At 45.0% G+C, this 20738-nt stretch overlaps 3 protein-coding genes across 18 annotated transcripts; all 3 read left to right on the top strand.

Annotated features, from left to right (window-relative positions):
* Positions 1–168: 168 nt before the first annotated feature.
* nfyal (nuclear transcription factor Y, alpha, like) lies at positions 169–4675 on the top strand. Of its 14 annotated transcripts, none has more exons than XM_057039583.1 (11): positions 233–329; positions 605–666; positions 1077–1191; positions 1351–1437; positions 2044–2190; positions 2526–2657; positions 2752–2854; positions 2941–3110; positions 3393–3566; positions 3662–3769; positions 3844–4675. In XM_057039583.1, exons 3-11 carry the CDS (start codon positions 1111–1113, stop codon positions 3898–3900), a joined length of 1059 nt encoding a protein of 352 aa, XP_056895563.1. In that variant the 5' UTR covers positions 233–329; positions 605–666; positions 1077–1110; the 3' UTR covers positions 3901–4675. The 14 variants fall into 14 exon arrangements, with proteins under 14 accessions (XP_056895564.1, XP_056895574.1, XP_056895561.1 ...); XM_057039585.1 differs by having other exon boundaries at positions 257–322; positions 603–666; XM_057039584.1 differs by lacking the exon at positions 605–666 and having other exon boundaries at positions 169–322; positions 1075–1191.
* A 196-nt stretch (positions 4676–4871) lies between these two features.
* Positions 4872–17331, top strand: ahcyl1 (adenosylhomocysteinase-like 1). 3 transcript variants are annotated; one of them, XM_057039578.1, is made up of 17 exons: positions 4873–5284; positions 11320–11434; positions 11648–11791; positions 12069–12169; positions 12243–12345; positions 12610–12704; positions 12797–12903; positions 13966–14082; positions 14357–14420; positions 14526–14614; positions 14706–14776; positions 14895–14989; positions 15214–15312; positions 15451–15519; positions 15595–15673; positions 15756–15876; positions 16374–17331. In XM_057039578.1, exons 1-17 carry the CDS (start codon positions 5093–5095, stop codon positions 16378–16380), a joined length of 1668 nt encoding a protein of 555 aa, XP_056895558.1. In that variant the 5' UTR covers positions 4873–5092; the 3' UTR covers positions 16381–17331. The 3 variants fall into 3 exon arrangements, with proteins under 3 accessions (XP_056895559.1, XP_056895558.1, XP_056895560.1); XM_057039580.1 differs by lacking the exon at positions 4873–5284 and adding an exon at positions 8995–9150; XM_057039579.1 differs by lacking the exon at positions 16374–17331 and having other exon boundaries at positions 4872–5284; positions 15756–15880.
* A 134-nt stretch (positions 17332–17465) lies between these two features.
* On the top strand, positions 17466–20571 carry hspa1b (heat shock protein family A (Hsp70) member 1B). Its single transcript, XM_057039576.1, has 2 exons — positions 17466–17732; positions 18060–20571. The coding sequence occupies exon 2, from the start codon at positions 18079–18081 to the stop codon at positions 19999–20001; it is 1923 nt and encodes a 640-aa protein (XP_056895556.1). The 5' UTR covers positions 17466–17732; positions 18060–18078; the 3' UTR covers positions 20002–20571.
* The last annotated feature ends 167 nt before the right edge of the window (positions 20572–20738 follow it).

Below are 20738 nucleotides of genomic sequence, written 5' to 3' on the forward strand. Positions count from 1 at the left end.
AGCGGGTATAAACACACTAGTGTCCATTTGTAAACTGGCGATTATAACACGGATGAGGTATTTCGTTGATTAAAGATTGTGACAAGGGGGTAGATTGCTTAAAAACAGATAGTATGTCCCGGGAAATCCCCCCCACTGAACAGCGACATCTGTCGAACGGAACTGCGCGCGCACCCCGCTCGCGCCCTATACTCATTTGTCCCGCAGTTACGCGCCTCCTCCCAGTCGCCGTTGTTTCATTTGCGCCATTTTGTTCGCTCACATTGTTGATTGGGCTTTAGCGAGCTGCACCCGAGCCAATCAGAGGGAAACCGGACAACGAAGATACGGTAAGGGAGACCCGATTGAAGGCATTGGTAGTTGTCAGCACGGATTGGTTTGCTATGGACCAACCACATTACTAAACCTGATAAATGCAAAAAACGAATGGCAGCTTGATTTTTGAGTCCCCGTCCGGCTGTGGCGTAAATAACTCTTCGTTCAAAATGTTGGCTGCTGCATGAAACATGATCTCTGGTGGTGAACAATACTTGGCCAACGTTAGCGAGTTAGCTAATATGATCGAATTTCAGACAAAGGAACGGCTAATATTTTTGTCCTCCAGGGGTTACCAAAGCAAATACCACCAGCTACAATAACAACAAACCATCGAACGACCCATACCAGGTTACCTGTTTACTAACCTTCAATTTTATCTTTAGGGGATTACCGCGATTTTTTAGCTGGCATTGCTAGCTATGACTAGCTGTTACCTATTTAGCTCACACCCCAAGCACTGTTGACAAAAAACCTTGTCCAAAAAATGTAGTGACCCTTTTATATCGCCTACTGCACGTTTATAGAGATAAATATTTTTGTGCTAGTTCAAAATTTGAAAAAGAGAGAGAGAGCGCCAATGATGCGTCGTATTGAAACGAGATTTATCATCAATGAATTGGCAGCAGTTAAAATCAGACCTAACAAAGCTTGAAAAGACCTCTGTGTTTTTCAGAATAGTTACTTTTGGGGTCTGGTCTAATCTAATGTGAGATCGAGTGGTAATAAACGTTAAGTAACACGGTTCTTTACCCCTCCAGAGAGCATTGTTTCTGGGAAAAAAAAGAAAAAGCCATGGAGCAGTACACCACTGCAACTACTACAACCGGGGAGCAGATAGTTGTGCAGACCGCCAATGGACAAATTCAACAGCAGGTGAGCTCAGGAAAATGTTGCCTTTTTTGTCAAAAGTGGGACCCTCTGCTTTGAGGGTCGGGTATCCAGAATTCCAGATCCTGTCTCCAGAATTCCAGATCCTGTCTATTTTCCCTCTCATGCTATGACTGAGACTCAGATATCCTGCCTTGCCTGCAGGCGCAGGGCACAGTCACGGCTGTGCAGCTGCAAACAGAGGCGCCAGTGGTGACGGCCTCAGGCCAGCAGGTGCAGACACTCCAGGTAGTGGTGTCACCTCCAGCCTGTGTCGGTGTCATGAGAATGTTACAGTCTAGTGGTTTGCATGCTCCAACCAGGGCTGTTTGGTTTTTTTTTTAAATTTTGTGAGCCATCTTTGTACTGTTCGGTCCACCCTCTCTTGCTGAGCATGTGTTACAGCTGCTTAAACTGCATGCTCCTCAGCACAATGTGGTGTTGTGCCTGAAACTTAGATCTTCTGCTTTTGAAGACCTCAGTCTTCGCAGCTGACCTCTTCAGAAGCACTACCTGATGACAATGGCAGTCAAATGTGCAGTCTGTGTTGTTCGTGTTGCAGAAGAACCAGCATGGATCCATACTTGTTACAGGCTGACACATGTCATCATTGAGCTGTGCTTGTCTTGTTGCAGAATGCGCCATAAGCATTTAGTCATCCATTTTGGTTCACGCATTTATGGATGCAAGATGTGTAATCATGTGCTTTTAAGCAAATCATATAAACCATTGTGAAACTTTAGCAGGAACATCGCTGTAAGTACTTTGACTTGACTAAAAGAAGCTGCCTGACACACGGGTGATGTAACATGTAGGACCGCCATCACCCCTGTTACAGCTTGCTGTGTCACTTTGTAGGTCCAGGGACAGCCCCTCATGGTACAGGTGAGCGGCGGGCAGCTCATCACATCTTCAGGACAACCCATAATGGTACAGGCCATGTCGGGGGGTCAGGGTCAAACCATAATGCAGGTCCCTGTGTCTGGAGCCCAGGGACTACAGCAGGTAATGGTTAATGCCTAAATAATGATTACATTAAGTCGAAGAGAATAAGGTCACTTTGAATGCAAAATGCACAATTTGCCCTGATATTTAAAGTGTTAAACTTTAACCTGTAGATAATGGTATTAGTTAGTTTGCTTTGGATACTGTTTACTTACTGGTTCCCAGACTTGTTATTTTAACAGTATGAGCAATAGTCACAGTTTCGTTGCTCAAATACAGTAATCTCTTTTAAAGTTCTTTCTCTGAAAAGCAACATTTCCTGCCAAGATATTTGTGTCAGATCACATGAAACATTGCCGAGAGGTCCTGAAAATGTCTGTGGTTTCCATGGGCAGATCCAGCTGGTGCAGCCAGGTCAGATCCAGCTTCAGGGTGGTCAGACTCTCCAGCTCCAGGGTCAGCAGGGTCAGCCTCAGCAGATCATCATCCAGCAGCCCCAGGCGGCCATCACGGCAGGACAGAACCAGGTGCTGTATTCTCCGCAGTCAAGTATCCAGTGCATTTATTCAGTTATTGTTGACATTACTGATCATGGACTGTCTAATCCCCTTGGTTCTGCAGGGGCAGCAGATCAGCGTGCAGGGCCAGCAGGTGGCACAGACTGCTGACGGACAGACCATCGTCTATCAGCCCGTCAATGCAGACGGTACCGTCCTGCAACAGGGTAAATTCAGTTTTCTCCTGCTACCTTTTTCGTTGGTTTCTTTCTGCTTTTTGGATCTGAAAACAGCATTAACGCTGTGTTTGCAGGAATGATCACCATCCCCGCTGCCAGCTTGGCAGGGGCCCAGATTGTGCAGGCTGGGGGCACCAGCACCAACACGACCAACAGCAACCAAGGCACTGTGACCGTCACCCTGCCCGTCTCTGGTAACATGGTCAATGCAGGTGGAATGGTCATGGTAAGACCCTGTGCTGAGGTACCCAACATCTTACTTTTTATTTCATGTAAAGTCACACAAGGTGTATGGGGCTTTATTGTTTTGTTTTGTTTTTTTTTTTTTTTAAATCTGCTAATCACAACCCACAAATTTATGCCATAAATGATGTTGTGGTTGATTAACACTCCAGTTTGATGATTGGCAGCAGTATATTTTGTTGAATTTTAGTTAATTCAGTCCCTCTGCTAGCTCGATTAGCACTTCCTTCTCATTTGTCACGGCTTGGAGTTAAAATGTTACGTTTGACTGTTCCTGCCTTAGATGGTGCCTGGTGGTGGTGCAGTTCCCACTATGCAGCGTATCCCCCTGCCAGGAGCTGAAATGCTCGAGGAAGAACCCCTGTATGTCAACGCTAAACAGTACCACCGCATCCTGAAGCGGAGACAGGCCAGAGCTAAACTAGAGGCAGAAGGAAAGATCCCCAAAGAAAGGAGGGTAAATCACGAGTCTTCTTTTTTCTGCCTGATCTTTTTCCTCACAATGTAATGCTGTGATTACCAACACGACCTGTTTTCGTTTTGAAACACAAGAAATACCTACACGAGTCACGCCACCGCCACGCCATGCAGCGTAAACGAGGAGACGGGGGGCGCTTCTTTTCGCCTAAGGAAAAGGAGGAGGCTTTGCTCCTGGCACAGGTAATAATCTGGGACATAAGTGAACCATCGTCCTGCATCTTCCTCCTTAATTGTAGTTTTTTGTGTTTCCTCAGCAGCAGGAATCAGCACAGGCGGATGAGACTGTGGCCCACATGATCCGAGTGTCGTAGCGGGGTCAGGGCCGTTGTCACCTCCTCCGGTCAACTCCACCCTGCCTAAACCCCTCCCAGCTAACTGGCCTGCCTCAGCGGCCCCTCACCCGCCGAGCCATCTACTCGCTCCTTCGCAGGGCTTCCTGAGATCCAAATACGTGGCAACTATCCTAAAATGAAGGAGGCTTTAAGTTCACCTCATCTGATCCAGCTCTTAGGATCTTTTTTATTGTATGGTTGTTCAGCAAGATTGAGGCATGAAATTAAACATAAGCAGTAAAGAGAGGAAATGACGGCTGTGAGTCCATGCAGAACCTGCTCAGCTCCCCACTCGTCGAGAGACTTTTTCTTTGTGTTATAGGTTTGTTTCCGTTGACGCCACGCTCATCCTCCATCTTTTACGTGACGCCCTGTGTTGAAGTGTTTCGGTTATTCAATGTGTGCATGTGTGTTCAGGATGGACTCTGATTCAGACCAACAACTGAAGATATAAAAGAAATATTGTACATAAACATTTGTCTTCTTCAGATGTGCTTCATAATTTTCCCAGTTCTCTGGATGCATTTTATACTCTTTCATGGTTAGACAGTAATTGTAAGGAAAAAAATAACTCTTTTGCATCATATTGCATAATATATATTCATGTAGTTGCTTCATTGGTGAGTCCACCTTAGGTTTTTTTTTTTTTTTTTGTAGATAATTTCTTTTTTGGGATCCATAAGGTGGGCTAATGCAATGTCTTTTTTATAAAAACGTTGGATGATGAATTCATTAAATCTGTTTTTGAGGTGTTCATATGTGTAATAGTCTGCCAGTTTATGTATTTGATCTTTATGTGCACATTGAACAGCTCAGCTTCTACGCCTGTCTCATCGGAATCCGTCCAAGGGGGCGGGGCTTGATGGGTTTCTGGGAAATGGAGTTTCAAGCACACCAGCACTGACTGGGTAATCTTCGCCTGGCTACCGCCCACTTTCTCCGGCGACTACCTCCACTCGCCGCCCCCTCGACAACGAGATGGTGTCTGTGGATGACAGCAGGCTCAGGAGGACTTTAAAGTAGAGAAGCAAGAAACGGCTTTAAGCTAATCTCCCCTGAAGCGGGCTAATTATTTCACCTAAGTCTAAACCGAAGCCGGCGTCAGAAAAAGCCAACAGCCTCCAGCACCTCCGCAATTCTCCCTTAACGGCATCAGTATCACCTGGATGAAATGACCGACTCGGTTGTCGACTGCAAGACGGAGGTGAAACAAGCCACGAAATATGTCAAAGAGACCGAGAACGTGGCGGAAAAATATTCAGCCTTGACCGTGAGCAAGAACAGCAGCGACGTGAACATGAATGTGGGGGAAATGCCGTCCGCGGCGTTCACCGCAGTCCCGACTCTCAAATCCGTCAAGAAGGTAAGAACCGTGATGCCCGCCATTAACGGCTGTCACTGGCCGGAGGCTGCGTGAGTCGGCTGGAGGAACGCACTGTACCGCAGTGGAGCGCTGGCACGGCCGGGTGCCGACGGGGTCACCGGTGTCAACGCGGATGGAGGCGATGCTGCAGTAGCGAAACCCGATAACCCGACAGCACCATCGCTCCAGAAATAAACACATATAGACATAAAGTAGTTCACTAAAAAAGAGCAATCCGATGAGATGGGGCCGCACTGCACTGGCTCGCAGGTGTAATTACGCGTTTCCACAGTGTCATTACTGAAGCGAGAACGTGCAATTTCAGCTGGAAGCTCCCTTTTAGACCTGCATTGTTTTTTCCAAATTCTGTTTGGATCAGACCTCCATCATGCCAACATCCCTTAGGTTGCAGGGGGTGGGGGGGGGGGGGGGGGGGGGGCACAATAACAGCCACGTCGAGCTCTTAAATCTGATTCAGGCCCCCTGCAGAGGGGAGAGACGCGGTGCTGCAGAGACACACACAAACTCGCACACCAAGAGGTTCTGCAATGCGAAGAATTTTAATCCCTGTCAAAAAGCTGAATCGTACTGTATTAGGGGTCTGTTTAGTTTTCCAGGGCAGCTCCACTGTTGGTGATTTTAAAATAGAGCAACCACCTTAAATTTCTTGACTGTTACGCAACAAGCATCCATGGATGAGACTCCCCTGAGGTGGCCGCTCATCACAGCTGGACAGGACCGTGACTGCGCATATTAACCGCTGGCAGCGGGTGACAGTGGGGACCCCCGTGTCTTTCTCCGTGTGTCCCCAGAGATATTTTTTTAAATACTTAATTGCTTTTGTTAAAGTGAGCATTTTTTTTCTATAACTAAGTACTTGCGAGAATGCACAAGACACCTGGGACATTAGGTGCATGAACACAGTTATGAGCTTGATCATCCCTCAAGGTGACCTTTAATTTGTGACGCACAGAGAGTCCTCAGCTGTTTGAAACATGGTTTCGGTCTTAAATTGACCTTGTTTGAAATGTTCCTGGACACTGTTATGGTTCTTTTTTATGTTAGATCATGAACATGGACATTCGGTTGATTGGAGGCACTAAATTATCCCTAGGGACGTGTGTGCGTGTGTGTGTGTGTGTGTGTGTGTGTGTGTGTGTGCGCGCGTGTGCTGGGACAGACTCCATCACCAGCCTGTCCTCATGCCTTTAGGACTAATCAATTGTCTCCATAAAAAGCTGGATGGTGGAACAATTTAAATGACATAGAGAGAGAGAGAGAGAGATAGATAGATAGATAGATAGATAGATAGATAGATAGATAGATAGATAGATAGATAGATAGATAGATATAGATAGATAGATAGATAGATAGATAGATAGATAGATAGATAGATAGATAGATAGATAGATAGATAGATAGATGATAGATAGATAGATAGATAGATAGATAGATATAGATAGATAGATAGATAGATAGATAGATAGATAGATAGATAGATAGATAGATAGATAGATAGAGAAGCTTCAGTTTTCTCCTCTAACCTTTTTGTGATTTTATTGAATTAAAGGCCACATTGGTCCAAGAAAGTTCAGACGTATAAAAAAAGTCCTAATGAAAATGCGTGTATTTTCAAGAAATGGTGCTCACAGACTCAAGAATTTTCTGTGGGACCCCCCGTCTGATGAAAAAACATTATGAGGGCCGTGAGCCACCCTCAGGGAGTCTGATAGAAAACATATTGGATGGAAGGAATGTCGACTGCGCTCAGCAAGACAACGGCAAAAATGAGCACATCTGATATTGCAGAGGGGGAGGAGGGCACACCGTCATATAATCATCTGAAAGGTGTCATGACCAGAACCCATCAATTAAAACTGATGTGTGAGTACATGTGTGTGTGTGTGTGTGTGTGTGTGTGTGTGTGTGTGTGGGTGGTGTGAATCAAAGAAAACAACCACTCTGCCTCCTCTGACTGTACATCCAGCGGTTACACAATGCACCCTGCTGGGGAGGTAGACCCAAATTAGTTGATGCATCATCTTTTCGATGGTACTGGTGTAGGATGGGTTACACACCACTTTGGTTATTTGTCTGGCAAAAAAGGGAGAAAGGCAGACCGAAGAAAAAGTGAACCTGGACATGGATTGAATGTGAAAACATAAAGCCCCATCATGTGTCGAGGATTTGGTAGTGAGTGACTTGGTAGTGGACCAGACCTGGAAACACTGCATAAAATGTGCTGAAATGAACACACACACACACACACACACACATACACACACACACACACACACGCACACACACACACACACGCACACACACACACACACACACACACACACACACACACCTCCTTGTATTTCTATTTTTGTCAGGACTTTCAGAGGCAGAATGGATTACCCAGTCCCTTACCCTAATCATCCCGACTAAACTCCAACCCTAAACCAAATTCTAACCTGAAACTTAAAACTACGTCTTAATGCTCAAACAGTCAATTTAAGTTGTGGGGACCAGCCAAAATAGCCTCACTTCCCAAAAATGCACTTCCCATTTTGCTAGTAGAATGTGGATTTTGGTAGTCATTATGCAGCAAATACAAGAACAAACCCACAGACATGAAGACATTTTAGATGAATGATGTCAGAATACTTTTTAAGAGGCAGCGTTCAGATATGTGTAACTGTGACTTTAATGTTGTCTGTGCTGATATTTTTCATTATTTATAGCTTTAATAGGAAATGACTGTATTTCCAGCTATGTGCAAGCAACATGTTCACACAGGAAAAGTCAGCATAGGTTCATAAATATAACAGATCAGTACATCTTTAAATCATCCTTCCCTGCTCTCAGTTGTTGCTTTCATCATTGTTTTATTTTGCAGATTTGTGAACAAAATGACTTGATTGTAGGTAATGCAGTAAGGATTTGAATGCAGTCGGAGGTATAAAATATGCTAAAGGTGACATAGAGAAAGGATTAGCAGCCGTGTATTTTTCCACAACACTGTAATCTGTCACGCATGTGTTGATCTAAACAGGCGCCCTGTGCAGACCGGAGGATGTACAGTACAATGATTTTTGTTTGGGGAACATCTTTGAAATGATTATTGCTTTACTGTCGACACAACGGTGGTGCACACTTTGAGTCACACAGACGATCTGTCTGTGACTCAGTGCACGTGTTCACTCGGACTAACCACCACTCAAACGTCTGCGTGTTCTATGGTGCCAGTGTTGTCTGGCTGCGTAGTGGATGTCACCTTATATCAGGAACCGTTCCTGCTCACGGCCTCCAGTTGCTTCGCAGGTCAAATCGGTGACCTGTCCTGCCATCTACGACAGAGGGTATTTTTAGCTGTAGGAAGGGACGTAAAGGGCTGCTCATTGATGCTGGTGAAGGCCAAAGGAAACAAGGCTGAATTTCTCTTGTCAATCCCTTTTTTTAGTAGGCCAAATCCTTTACAAAACCTTACTGCGGCAAATGCTTTCTAGCTGGTCTAAATCTGGCAAAACGTTTCCATTTTTACTCTGCTTGAACTTTAGCTTTCACACGTGAAACACACACAGCCACCTTTAGCAACCTGTTGTCAGCGTGAAAGAGTGAAAGAGACTGGTAGTAGGAGTCTATCCCCATTTTCCCTCTAGGTCTCTCTCTCTCTTGCTCTCTCCCTCTAGGTTGTCCATTAGAAATAACAATAATAGGTGGGAACCTCCCCCTGGCTCTGCCTGGGAGTGTTCTGGGATAATAGCAGCAGGGACACCTAGTACCATCACACAGAGGACACACAGTGCAGCGCGAGGTAGGCAGGGAACTGCAGAGACCTGGCAGCCATGGCACACAAACATGGGCACGGGAGAGAAAGGGTGAGTCGCTCTAAATGCATCACTGGGACCTGATCCAACAAAACTTAATGCAAACAGGACCAACTTTAGAGATTTAGACATGTCATAACTGTTGGGGCTCTGCTTCTGTTGTTTATAGAGAATGACTCTTTGTCAGGTACAAAACTGAAGACTTTTATGTCTTCAGCGCAAATCTGTGCAAATGTTTATAATCATTTTCGGGGTAAGAGGAACAGAATGATGGCTTTTTAAAATAATGCAACTGTTAACTGAGCTCACTGCACCACAGGAGACTCCTAAAGTTCTCCTGAACCCTCAAGAGTCTGCATGGATGCAAAACAAACACTAAAGAAGCATTTTGCAAGAGCATAAGAGCAGCCTGCGCCCTCAATTGTGAAAATAAAGACGTGCGGAGATGTGCTCCGTTCTTGAGTTTCTTTATAATCACACAGTAGATTGTTCTGGGTTTGTTTCCTGGATCGGGGCACTTCGGCGCGATGAAGGTCAGAGTAGCCGTGCCAACACCCTGCTGGTGTTACTTTTCATATATATTTAATAGTGTGCCCTTAATGTACAGCACCATTAAAGACCGCTACAGTCGAGGCTGGCGTCGGTGTGCTCCGTGCAATCACACTCGGATGTTACCTCCTTCTCTGTTGTGAGTCTGGCATTCATGGGATTTATCATCCCTGTGTTGTGTCAACTCTGTGGGTCTGCATGCTAGTTTTTAGTGCAAACACATGCTATGGACATTTAAAATAAGAGGACAAAGAATTCTGATGGCACAGCATCGGGGAATAAGGACACGTAAAGTTAATTACCATTGGGGCAAGAACAAACTTTAACATGGTATGTCCATAAAATTATTTTAACTGTCTATTTAGAAGCTTTTATAGCTGCAATTCATTTTTAAGTCAACAACCATGAAAAAGGAGTGAAAACTATTTACAGGCTCCCAAACAAGCTCTGCAAGAAATAATCTTAATCAACACATAATAGTCAGCACATGAATATATTTGGAGGGAGGTTGTGAAGTGCCATTAAAATGAATAAAATCTTAAAATCAACCCAGAAACATGACGGTAGCCACCAAACCTGATGCTGCGGGTAACAGGACACCAGTCCAGTCCAGTCCAGTGAGCCAGGCTTTCACAAACAAACATTTTGTAACTTTGTCAGAATCCTACAGACCCACTTTGTCCAGCGTGATGTTCTGGTGATGTTCTGGTACCAGAGGCAGCACTGGGAGGTCTGGAAGGAGAAGTGGTTGTCTGTCATGGTTGACTCTGTGGAGGGAAAGTTCACATATATATGAATGAATTTTTATATAAAAGGTATCTTTGTTATGGATCCAGTCTTCTTAAAGAACAAAGCAGAGAGAAAGTCAAGAAAGTTTCAATTTCCTGCTAAAAAGCCACCAGGACACCTGGAGCATCTACGAAAGCATCACAGACCCACTCTGATGGAAACACTGTTTTTGACTACAATAATAATTCCGTTTTTTCTCCTCTGTTAACATCTATGGACATAAAATATTTTAAAAGGGTTTAATTAATGACTGGAGCTTAAAGGTGTTATTAAAAATAAAATGTGATGCCCACCAAAGCGAGTGTGCCTGACACTGACCACTGAAACAAGGCACATCTGCACATAATGGTTCTGAATTTCCTACAAGTCTAATTATTATTGAAGGGGTTCTGTGCTGGATTTTAATTGAGGAGCTGCCTGAGATGATGTTTAAATATTTTTCATCTTTCTTTTTACTGTATCTGCTGACATTGGACAGTTTCCTGCCTGCTTCACGTCGTGTTTTTTGTGGTTTTGATCTGGCCTCCAGGCCTCGGTGTTGACGAGATGAATCTCAGACATAAACGACGCCTGGGTGCTGAATATTAAATCACAGAGTACAAAGGAGCGTCTAAAAATACGTTTCAATCTCCCTGCTTCCTGATCTGTTTGTGTTTACCGAGATTCATATAGAGAGACACAGAAATGGGATTTTTTTTAAAAATTAATCACCATCTAGCAATAAAACATTTGCTTATTTATTGTTTTTATTACATTTTCAATTAAATATAATAGAAAAAACTGAACATGCTGGATGAGATGTAGATCACTTTAAAAAAAAAAAACCTGCAGTACTGCTTTTATCACTCAGGTGACATGAATTTGTGGTTTGGTTCTCTTCAGATCCAGTTTGCTAACATGGAGGACAAACAAGAATTCAGCAAGTACCCCACCAAGGCGGGCCGGCGCTCCCTGTCTCGCTCCGTCTCGCAGTCGTCCACAGACAGCTACAGCTCAGGTACTCTGCTTCACCGAGAGCCGTCCAAAAATTAAATCACAGTGGTAAATTAAAAGGCAAAAGAATTTTAGTAATTAGTGAATGAGCAGTAATGTCTTAGTGTTATACTCTCTCAGGATGTGCCTCATAGTTGTTTGTCTAAAACATACGTACAGTATAAACATAAAAGATGCTGCACCTTGCCATGATTGCCTCTTGTATATTTTTCCACAGCGGCATCCTACACCGACAGCTCTGACGATGAGACCTCCCCGCGGGACAAAACGCAGGTCAACAGTCACGGCAGCAGCGACTTCTGCGTGAAGAACATCAAGCAGGCTGAATTTGGCCGCCGCGAAATAGAAATAGCTGAACAAGGTATAGCTGAGCACGCACAGTATTGTTGCTTTTCATGAGCGTGTCTACGAAGGAACGGACGATATCTGAACGTGAGCGGTTGAAGTCTCGGCCGGGCTGGGAAACAACAGCTGGTGCTGATATTTCTGTTTATTCAGCCTCCATCTTACATCATTTACTGCGCCTTTTTTCCTGTTTGAGCGGGCCCGTTTATGTATTCAAAGTGTTTCTCCTCTCCGTCGGAGCCTGACCTTTGCATCCGTTCAGACTCCACTGATGCGAGTGTGTTCCTCCACAGACATGTCTGCCCTCATCTCTCTGAGGAAGAGGGCCCAGGGGGAGAAACCGCTGGCAGGGTCCAACATAGTGGGCTGCACCCACATCACAGCTCAGACAGCTGTATGTGACCAGATCACTCACGGTTCTTCCTTTTCCCCTCTCATTTAGCTGAATCTATGACTCCCTCTCTTAGGTGTTGATTGAGACGCTGGTGGCCCTGGGAGCCCAGTGCCGCTGGACCGCCTGTAACATCTACTCCACTCAGAATGAGGTGGCTGCTGCTTTAGCTGAAACAGGTAGGAATTCCACCAGAAATCATCAAAATAATCATTGGATTCGGTGCAAAATGCTAAAGCCTTAACTATGTAATGCGTTTTAATGAAGATACATCGAATTTAGTGTTCGATTTATGGTTGCAGAGACATGATGCAACACCAAAACAACATATCTGTGCACATGCTTTTAGTGTGTAACGCTGGTCTAATGGAGCAGCTGCCAGCTGGCCGGCCTTCCATTCTCCTGCCGTCTGTCCTCCATTAAGGGTGGATGTTTTGTTTCAGGAGTACCCGTGTTTGCATGGAAGGGTGAGTCTGAGGACGACTTCTGGTGGTGCATCGATCGCTGTGTCAACATGGATGGCTGGCAGGCCAACATGGTATCCCATAAAATCTCATGACACATCTTACATCCGCCTGAGCGCTGCTCACTGTGGAGTTTATCTTTGTGAATTTTCCCCATTTTCCTTAGATTTTAGATGATGGGGGAGACTTAACTCACTGGGTGTACAAGAAGTATCCCAGCGTCTTCAAGAAGGTTCGGGGAATAGTGGAGGAGAGCGTAACTGGAGTGCACAGGTACAGTAAATAGGTTTATGAGAACAACATTTTGGGTGGTGTGCACTGTTGCTTCATAGCAAGATGGTTTTAATTAGAGGCCATTTGTTCTCCCTTTGCCAATGTGGCTTTTTCCCCTGGTACTCTTGTTTTGTCCAGAGGTCCAAAAACATAAGAGTTGGGTTAATTGGGTCCTTTAAATGCACTTAGGTGTGAGTGGGTGAATGTTTTGGATGGATGATGGATGGATGGATGGATGGATGGATGGATGGATGGATGGATGGATGGATGGATGGATGGATGGATGGATGGATGGATGATGGATGGTACTTGAGTCATCAATTGCCTTATATTTAAGAGTAAATATAAATATGGAATTAACACTTTTTCTACACTATTAATTCTACTTATTGACAGGAAGTCCCAGTTCACCTGTAAAACAATAGTGTTGCCGTAGTTGTTCACATTATCGCATGCCTACAGATACCAGACATTTAGGCACTTAATAGTTAACGTCACAAATACAGGAAGAACTCGTCTTTATCCATGGCTGCGGGTGTCAGACTCTTCCTGCTGCAGGTGATCGTCTCCTGTATCACAGCAGCAGGTTCCTTCAGCTGTGGATGGAGCACTAAACATTCTATAGTTCCCCTGTTGCCTTCCTCTATAATGTATATGTCTGCAACACCATCAGTCTGTTTATAGCTGTTAATCTCTGGTTTAATATGCAGGACTGGGTAAAGGCTGGGTAAAAGCATCATCCTTTCAGCACCGATATTATGTTGCTGCTACCAAGAAAACAGAAAAGCTGCAAACACGTTAACACTGCAGCCTGGAATTGTGGTCGTTCTTATTTGAGGAACAAGACAGTGCATGTGTGGTGTCATCTGAGTGCAGCTCGCAGCAGCTGCCCAGTGGCAGTTGTGCTCGTACATCTCTCATTGGGATCAATTACACTTCCAGAAAGAAAACGGGTCACAGGGGGCACGACGGTTCTGGGTCTATGTGGATATTCTGTACTAACACGTGTTTGTATGTATGTATGTATCTGTCTCAACATGTTTCCCTCCTGTGGCCTCATAGGTTGTACCAGTTATCTAAAGCTGGCAAGCTGTGTGTTCCTGCCATGAACGTCAACGACTCAGTCACCAAACAGAAATTTGACAACCTTTACTGCTGCCGTGAATCTATTCTGGATGGGTGAGAAGAATAATACGTTTTCAGTATTGACTGTGCTTACATGGACTTGAGTCCCGTCGTGGGTCCCTGTGTGCTTGAAAAATCTGTCTTAGTCTCTCATATTGTGCCATTAATTTAAACGATGCAACCCAGGTGTCGCTCACAAACTGAAAAATGAGGTTCTTAAAAACACAACTAAACTTTACAGGAGTCCATGTGAGTGCGGTCAGTTGAGCTAAGGCGCTAATGCAGCCCTTCAAAAGTGTAACGTGTGTTGCTGTCTTGTCCCTGTCAGGTTGAAGAGGACCACAGACATAATGTTTGGAGGCAAACAAGTTGTTGTGTGCGGTTATGGAGAGGTGCTTATTCTTGAAAATACACTTTGGTAGATAAATGATCTCAAACAGCCTTATGTGTCCTGTAGACCCCTGGTTTCCTCTCTGACTCTGTCCTTTGCTGTGCAGGTGGGAAAGGGCTGCTGTACTGCCCTAAAGGCTCTCGGGGCCATCGTATGTGTCACAGAGATTGACCCCATCTGTGCCCTGCAGGCATGGTGAGTCTCATGCATCTGTTTACCACCCATCCACTGTCACCCCTCTTTCTTGTTATCTGCTAATTGGAAATATGGGCATGTGTCTGTGCAGCATGGACGGCTTCAGAGTGGTCAAGCTTAGCGAAGTCATCCGGCAGATGGACGTGGTGATCACCTGCACTGGTACCGCGTCTCCCTCAGTCATTATTTAAACCCCATTTATTCTACATTTATAAAAGGAAATCAATTTTTCCACATTATTGTCACATTTTGAAATTCACCGTCTTTTTAAAAAAAATAGGCAACAAGAATGTTGTTACCAGAGAGCAGCTCGACAGAATGAAAAACGGCTGCATTGTCTGCAATATGGGGCACTCCAATACTGAGATCGATGTGGTAATGTGTGCATCTGTAACTGTAGCACATTTGCAACACATGTCTGGGAGTTTCAATTTAAAAGTACAATATTCTAGCTCTCTTAAAGTCAGTAATTTAGAAATCTAGGATGTGTTTATGCTTGTGCTTTTTTTATGGACATTTTCCAAATGGACATGTTCCACCTTTTCTTTTCCTCGTGTAAAAGCAATTGTGAGATGAACATCTTTTGTTTGTATCCCCAGGCGAGCCTGCGCAGCCCTGAGCTGACCTGGGAGAGAGTGCGCTCTCAGGTTGACCACATCATTTGGCCCGATGGAAAGAGGGTTGTTCTGCTCGCAGAGGTGATTTCCCTACCTGGATGAACAGTCTCTTTAAGCTGCTTTATAGCACCATGTTTGTTTGGTTTTTTTTAACTATATGTGGTAAAGTGTTACTGTTTTTTAACCCTGCTTAGAATCTTCTGTGCTCTCATGTCTCAGGGTCGCCTCCTGAATCTGAGCTGCTCCACCGTGCCTACCTTTGTGTTGTCCATCACTGCTACAACTCAGGTGGGTTTGGCTGATGCCTCTCTGACTGTAGCGGTTTTCCTGCCGGTGCTCATACGGCCCTTCTCTCCTCTGCAGGCCCTGGCCCTGATCGAGTTATTCAATGCTCCAGTGGGCCGGTACAAACAGGACGTGTATCTCCTGCCCAAGAAGATGGGTGAGCCTCTTTTTAACGTATCCGTTGATCATTCTGATGTGACCATCACCCCCCACTGTGTGGATTTCTCCATTTTCCTCAGATGAGTACGTGGCCAGTTTGCACCTCCCCATCTTTGACGCTCACCTGACAGAGCTGACGGACGAGCAGGCCAAGTACATGGGCCTCAACAAGAACGGCCCCTTCAAACCCAATTATTACAGGTAGGCTCTTTCTGCCCCAAACGTCATCAGCAGTGTGTCACTGGCTTGTTTGTTTCAGTTTGACCACAGTGGATTCCTGCAGTGATAAAATTGCAGCTTATCTCATGTTTTATTGTTATTGTTATTATTATTTAATGAGGGAATTCGGTAGATTCAGAACCACAAAGAGTGACGGAGAGGGAACACTCGACAAATATGAATCTTCTGTTCCCATTCTCTATACAGACCAATGATTCATAATGAACTCTAGCATAAACATAGCTGCAGTTTGGATGAACGTAGTCTGTAACTCTAAACAAAATGTCCAAACTATGAGATAGACTGGTCAGACTGGTTTGGAAGGAAGCGGGACAGACCCAGAGCACTGAGCTCACAGATTTGCCTGGTTCAGGTTGAATTATTTGACAGGTTTCTTTATTTGGAAGCCATTTTGTGTGACATGAGATCAGTGTGTGCCTGTGTGTGTGAGTAATACGACCCTTATGTTTTATTCGCAGGTATTAACGGAAACAGCCCTCAATGCAGTTGCCCTGGGATAAACAGAGATATCTATTTTATTTTCTAAATTGCTACATAATGGAGGAACTATTTTACTTATGCTGAATGTAACTTATTACTAGCACTCCGCAAAGGATGTGACATAGATAATATAAGACTGAAAAACAAATATTATATAACCAAATAATATTTTGCACATCTTCACGTCTTGAGTAGAAAAGCCTGCTTGCATGTCGCATCTCTGTAATCTCTTATCCAATTTCCTTGTTTACTCTACGCACAGTGCCATACGATGGCTGTCAGAATGGAACTGATTTATACTTTGTCAATTATAAAATTATTTGATGAGTACATTCCATCAGTGAGAGTTTAGGTTGAGCTAAATCTGTCTCTGAATCTCACTGTATATAACAGACATGTTTGATTTAAATAATCAAATAGTATGGTAACAGCAACTATGGACCTAGAGGTAGCACCCAGTCATCATTGCAACACACCAAATCCACCGTGTCATGTTATTTATTATAGGCATTCATTAAAGCCTGAACAAATACTGGCTAGGACTAAAATCAAGAAAAAGAAAATAGTTTCCCATTCCAGCTGTGATCTGTGTGTCTGGGAAGCAGCTATGGCCTGTACTGACTGGGTGATACCTTTAAGGCTACATCGTAAATGTGCCTTTTGAAATAATTTACTACACGTTGATATTACCTATGAATTAAAAAGCATTCCTCTTTTCTAAAACCACTGATTATAGTGGTACTTCTAACGTCTTCCCTCCACAGCTTTTGGTGTTAATCGTAACTAATGTATGGGTTCTATGTTGAGAAATATATTTCACCTTTGCCATATGCTCGTCACTGTCTTAATTTGATCCAACACAAATACTGCGCCTGAATGCAACATGTATGTAAAAGAATGCATAATATCAACAATAAAGTACTTTTAACAGAGAAATGTGAGTGGATGGCGTTTATACTCAGGCCGCTACGGCTCAGTGGCTTTTAGGGATAAGGCCTGTATTCACTTTTCCAAATTCCAGCCCTAGTGTGCATTACTGCAGCATTCCCTGCATTGTGTTCCCTCGCTGTGAGCCGCGCTGGCCCAATGTCAAACGGCCGTCCTGCTCTGGAATATTCACCGTCTCACTCGAGCACCAGGATGGTGGCTTTAGTTTCTAATATTAACAGTTGAGTCACTGAGCCTGGAGGAGGGGCTGTGGGCCTCGGAGTTTTCTGGAAGCCCGGCTGTAGCCATATAAGTGGCGAGCCCCCGTCGGCCTGGACAGAACTTCACCAAGAGACTAAACCTCAGGGGAGACGGCTGAGATTCTTCAGGCTCCGAGATAACTGCTGACAGTAAGTGGGAATTTCTCATCAGGCAGTTGCTAAAGTAATTAAGAACTTCTCATGATGTATCAGTGGTGGTATTTCAAATTTAAACAAGTGCCAATAACTCAGGAACTGGACTTCTAGGCCATCTTTTATGCAATACCATAGAATTACATGTCAGACACACAACAGCTTTTCCTATTTGACATCTGTGTGTAACAGCTTTTTAATAATACGCTAGCAGAAACTGTTGTATGCTTGTCACATATTGTTGATCAGGACATTTAATCATCTCCTGGATGAGTTCTGTGATCGTGCCAGTTTCAAATGTTAAATATTTGTGTCCGTTTCTAGGAAATCCAAATTAAATAAGATGTCTTCAGCTAAAGGAATATCCATTGGCATTGATCTGGGCACCACCTACTCCTGCGTGGGAGTTTTCCAGCACGGCAAAGTGGAGATTATCGCCAACGATCAGGGTAACAGGACCACTCCCAGCTATGTGGCCTTCACTGACACAGAGAGGCTGATCGGAGATGCTGCCAAAAACCAGGTTGCCATGAACCCCACCAACACAATCTTTGATGCCAAACGTCTTATCGGTAGGAAGTTTAACGACGCTACGGTCCAGTCAGACATGAAATTATGGCCCTTTAAAGTGATCAGTGATAACGGGAGGCCAAAGGTACAGGTGGAGTATAAAGGGGAGACCAAGGCCTTCTATCCAGAGGAAATCTCCTCCATGGTCCTGGTGAAAATGAAGGAGATAGCTGAGGCCTACCTCGGCCAGAAGGTGTCAAATGCAGTCATCACCGTTCCGGCTTATTTTAACGACTCCCAGAGGCAAGCTACCAAGGACGCCGGTGTGATCTCTGGGCTGAACGTCCTGAGGATCATCAACGAGCCCACAGCGGCAGCCATCGCTTATGGTTTGGACAAGGGAAAAAGAGGCGAGCGCAACGTGCTCATCTTCGATCTTGGTGGAGGCACCTTCGACGTTTCCATTCTGACGATCGAGGATGGCATTTTTGAGGTGAAATCCACCGCGGGGGACACGCACCTCGGCGGAGAGGACTTTGACAACAGGATGGTCAGCCATTTCGTTGAAGAATTCAAAAGGAAACACAAGAAAGACATCAGCAGTAATAAAAGAGCGGTGAGAAGGCTGCGGACGGCCTGCGAGCGCGCCAAGCGGACTCTGTCCTCCAGCACCCAGGCCAGCATCGAAATCGACTCTCTGTTTGAGGGCATCGACTTCTACACCTCCATCACAAGAGCCCGGTTTGAAGAGCTCAATTCTGAGCTCTTCAGAGGAACCCTGGACCCGGTAGAGAAGGCTTTGCAGGATGCCAAGCTGGATAAAACCAGCATCCACGAAATCGTTCTTGTCGGTGGCTCCACGAGAATTCCCAAAATCCAAAAGCTCTTGCAGGACTTCTTTAACGGCAGAGAGCTGAACAAGAGCATCAATCCAGATGAAGCTGTGGCCTATGGCGCAGCGGTCCAGGCCGCCATCCTCATGGGCGACACTTCAGAGAATGTCCAGGATCTCCTGCTGCTGGATGTGGCTCCGCTCTCTCTGGGTATCGAGACCGCCGGTGGGGTGATGACACCTCTCATCAAGCGGAACACCACCATCCCCACCAAGCAGACCCAGATCTTCTCCACATACTCGGACAACCAGCCAGGTGTGCTGATTCAGGTGTATGAGGGCGAGAGAGCCATGACCAAGGACAACAACCTCCTGGGCAAATTTGAACTCACCGGCATTCCTCCCGCTCCTCGGGGCGTGCCGCAGATAGAGGTGACGTTCGACATCGACGCCAACGGCATCCTGAACGTGTCGGCCGTCGACAAAAGCACCGGCAAAGAAAACAAAATCACCATCACCAACGACAAAGGACGCCTGAGCAAAGAGGAGATCGATCAGATGGTGCAGGACGCCGAGAAGTACAAGGCCGAGGATGAGGTGCAGAGGGAGAAGATCGCAGCCAAGAACTCCCTGGAGTCCTACGCCTACCACATGAAGAGCAGCGTGGAGGACGAGAACATGAAGGGGAAGATCAGCGAGGAAGACAAGAGGACGGTCATCGACAAGTGCAACCAGGCCATCTCCTGGCTGGAGAACAACCAGCTGGCCGAAAAAGACGAGTACGAGCATCAGCAAAGTGAACTGGAGAAGGTCTGCAAGCCCATCGTGACCAAGCTGTACCAGGGAGCCACGTCATCAGGAGGCAGCAGCGGCGGCCAGACAGGGGACGGCTCCAAGGGCCCCACCATTGAGGAGGTGGACTAAATCCAGAGCTGTCATAAATCTTTCATCAGTTTAAAGATGACTTAAGATGCAGAATGGTTTTTTTTCAGTCAGTGTATTACAGGACTTTGATTAATGACATTTCATAGTTAACCTGCTTTCAACCACAATCTGCCCTGCCCTTGGTTTTCTGCTTAAAGCTACAGTACCCCTTCCTATTTTATAATTTTTCTGTATTTTCACCTGTCAAAAGAAGATCAAATCCTTGAGGTGGACTCCTACTTCCTCCTGATCTGAAAGACAATATATCGGGAGAAGATATTAGACATCTGACGCTTCAGTGATCAGTTGACTCCTTCATGCTGTTCCGTTTAAAGTCCACTAGGTGGCGGTCTTAGCGCACCTATCATCTACACTTGCAGAGGCTGGCGTTCTCAGGTGGACTACTTGTTGGATCAAACCTCGTATTTGTTTCAATTTTGCATGTTAACGTGTTGTCTTCTGTAAATTGAAAGCCAGAACTTTTAGTTAAAGCAGGCTGATATATATATATAAAATCACGTGCATTTGTATCCATATTGATAATAAATTAAACAGTGGCTATTGTCCTCATTGCTTTTTGTTTTTTTCGGTTTCTCCCTTCAGTCCACTGGTCATTTTTGCGCAAATGCGGAGCAGGATAGTGCCACTTGGTTCCATAGATGAATATATAAATGATTTAAAGCTAAAATGAGGATGATTTAACATCTCTCTCTCTCTCTCTCTCTCTCTCTCTCTCA

The sequence above is a fragment of the Takifugu flavidus genome, chromosome 8, assembly GCF_003711565.1.
Source record: "Takifugu flavidus isolate HTHZ2018 chromosome 8, ASM371156v2, whole genome shotgun sequence".
Lineage (NCBI taxonomy): Eukaryota > Metazoa > Chordata > Actinopteri > Tetraodontiformes > Tetraodontidae > Takifugu > Takifugu flavidus.

Excerpts from the sequence above, each read along its gene's own strand:
- hspa1b (XM_057039576.1), top strand. The coding sequence starts at position 18,079 with ATGTCTTCAGCTAAAGGAATATCCATTGGCATTGATCTGGGCACCACC.
- nfyal (XM_057039584.1), top strand. The coding sequence starts at position 1,111 with ATGGAGCAGTACACCACTGCAACTACTACAACCGGGGAGCAGATAGTT. Across the intron at positions 3,111-3,392 it reads TGGTAAGACCCTGTGCTGAG|ATGGTGCCTGGTGGTGGTGC; the intron begins GTACCCAACATC and ends TTCCTGCCTTAG. Across the intron at positions 3,770-3,843 it reads AGGCTTTGCTCCTGGCACAG|CAGCAGGAATCAGCACAGGC; the intron begins GTAATAATCTGG and ends GTGTTTCCTCAG.
- ahcyl1 (XM_057039578.1), top strand. The coding sequence starts at position 5,093 with ATGACCGACTCGGTTGTCGACTGCAAGACGGAGGTGAAACAAGCCACG. Across the intron at positions 12,170-12,242 it reads ACATCACAGCTCAGACAGCT|GTGTTGATTGAGACGCTGGT; the intron begins GTATGTGACCAG and ends TCCCTCTCTTAG. Across the intron at positions 14,421-14,525 it reads TTGTGTGCGGTTATGGAGAG|GTGGGAAAGGGCTGCTGTAC; the intron begins GTGCTTATTCTT and ends TTTGCTGTGCAG.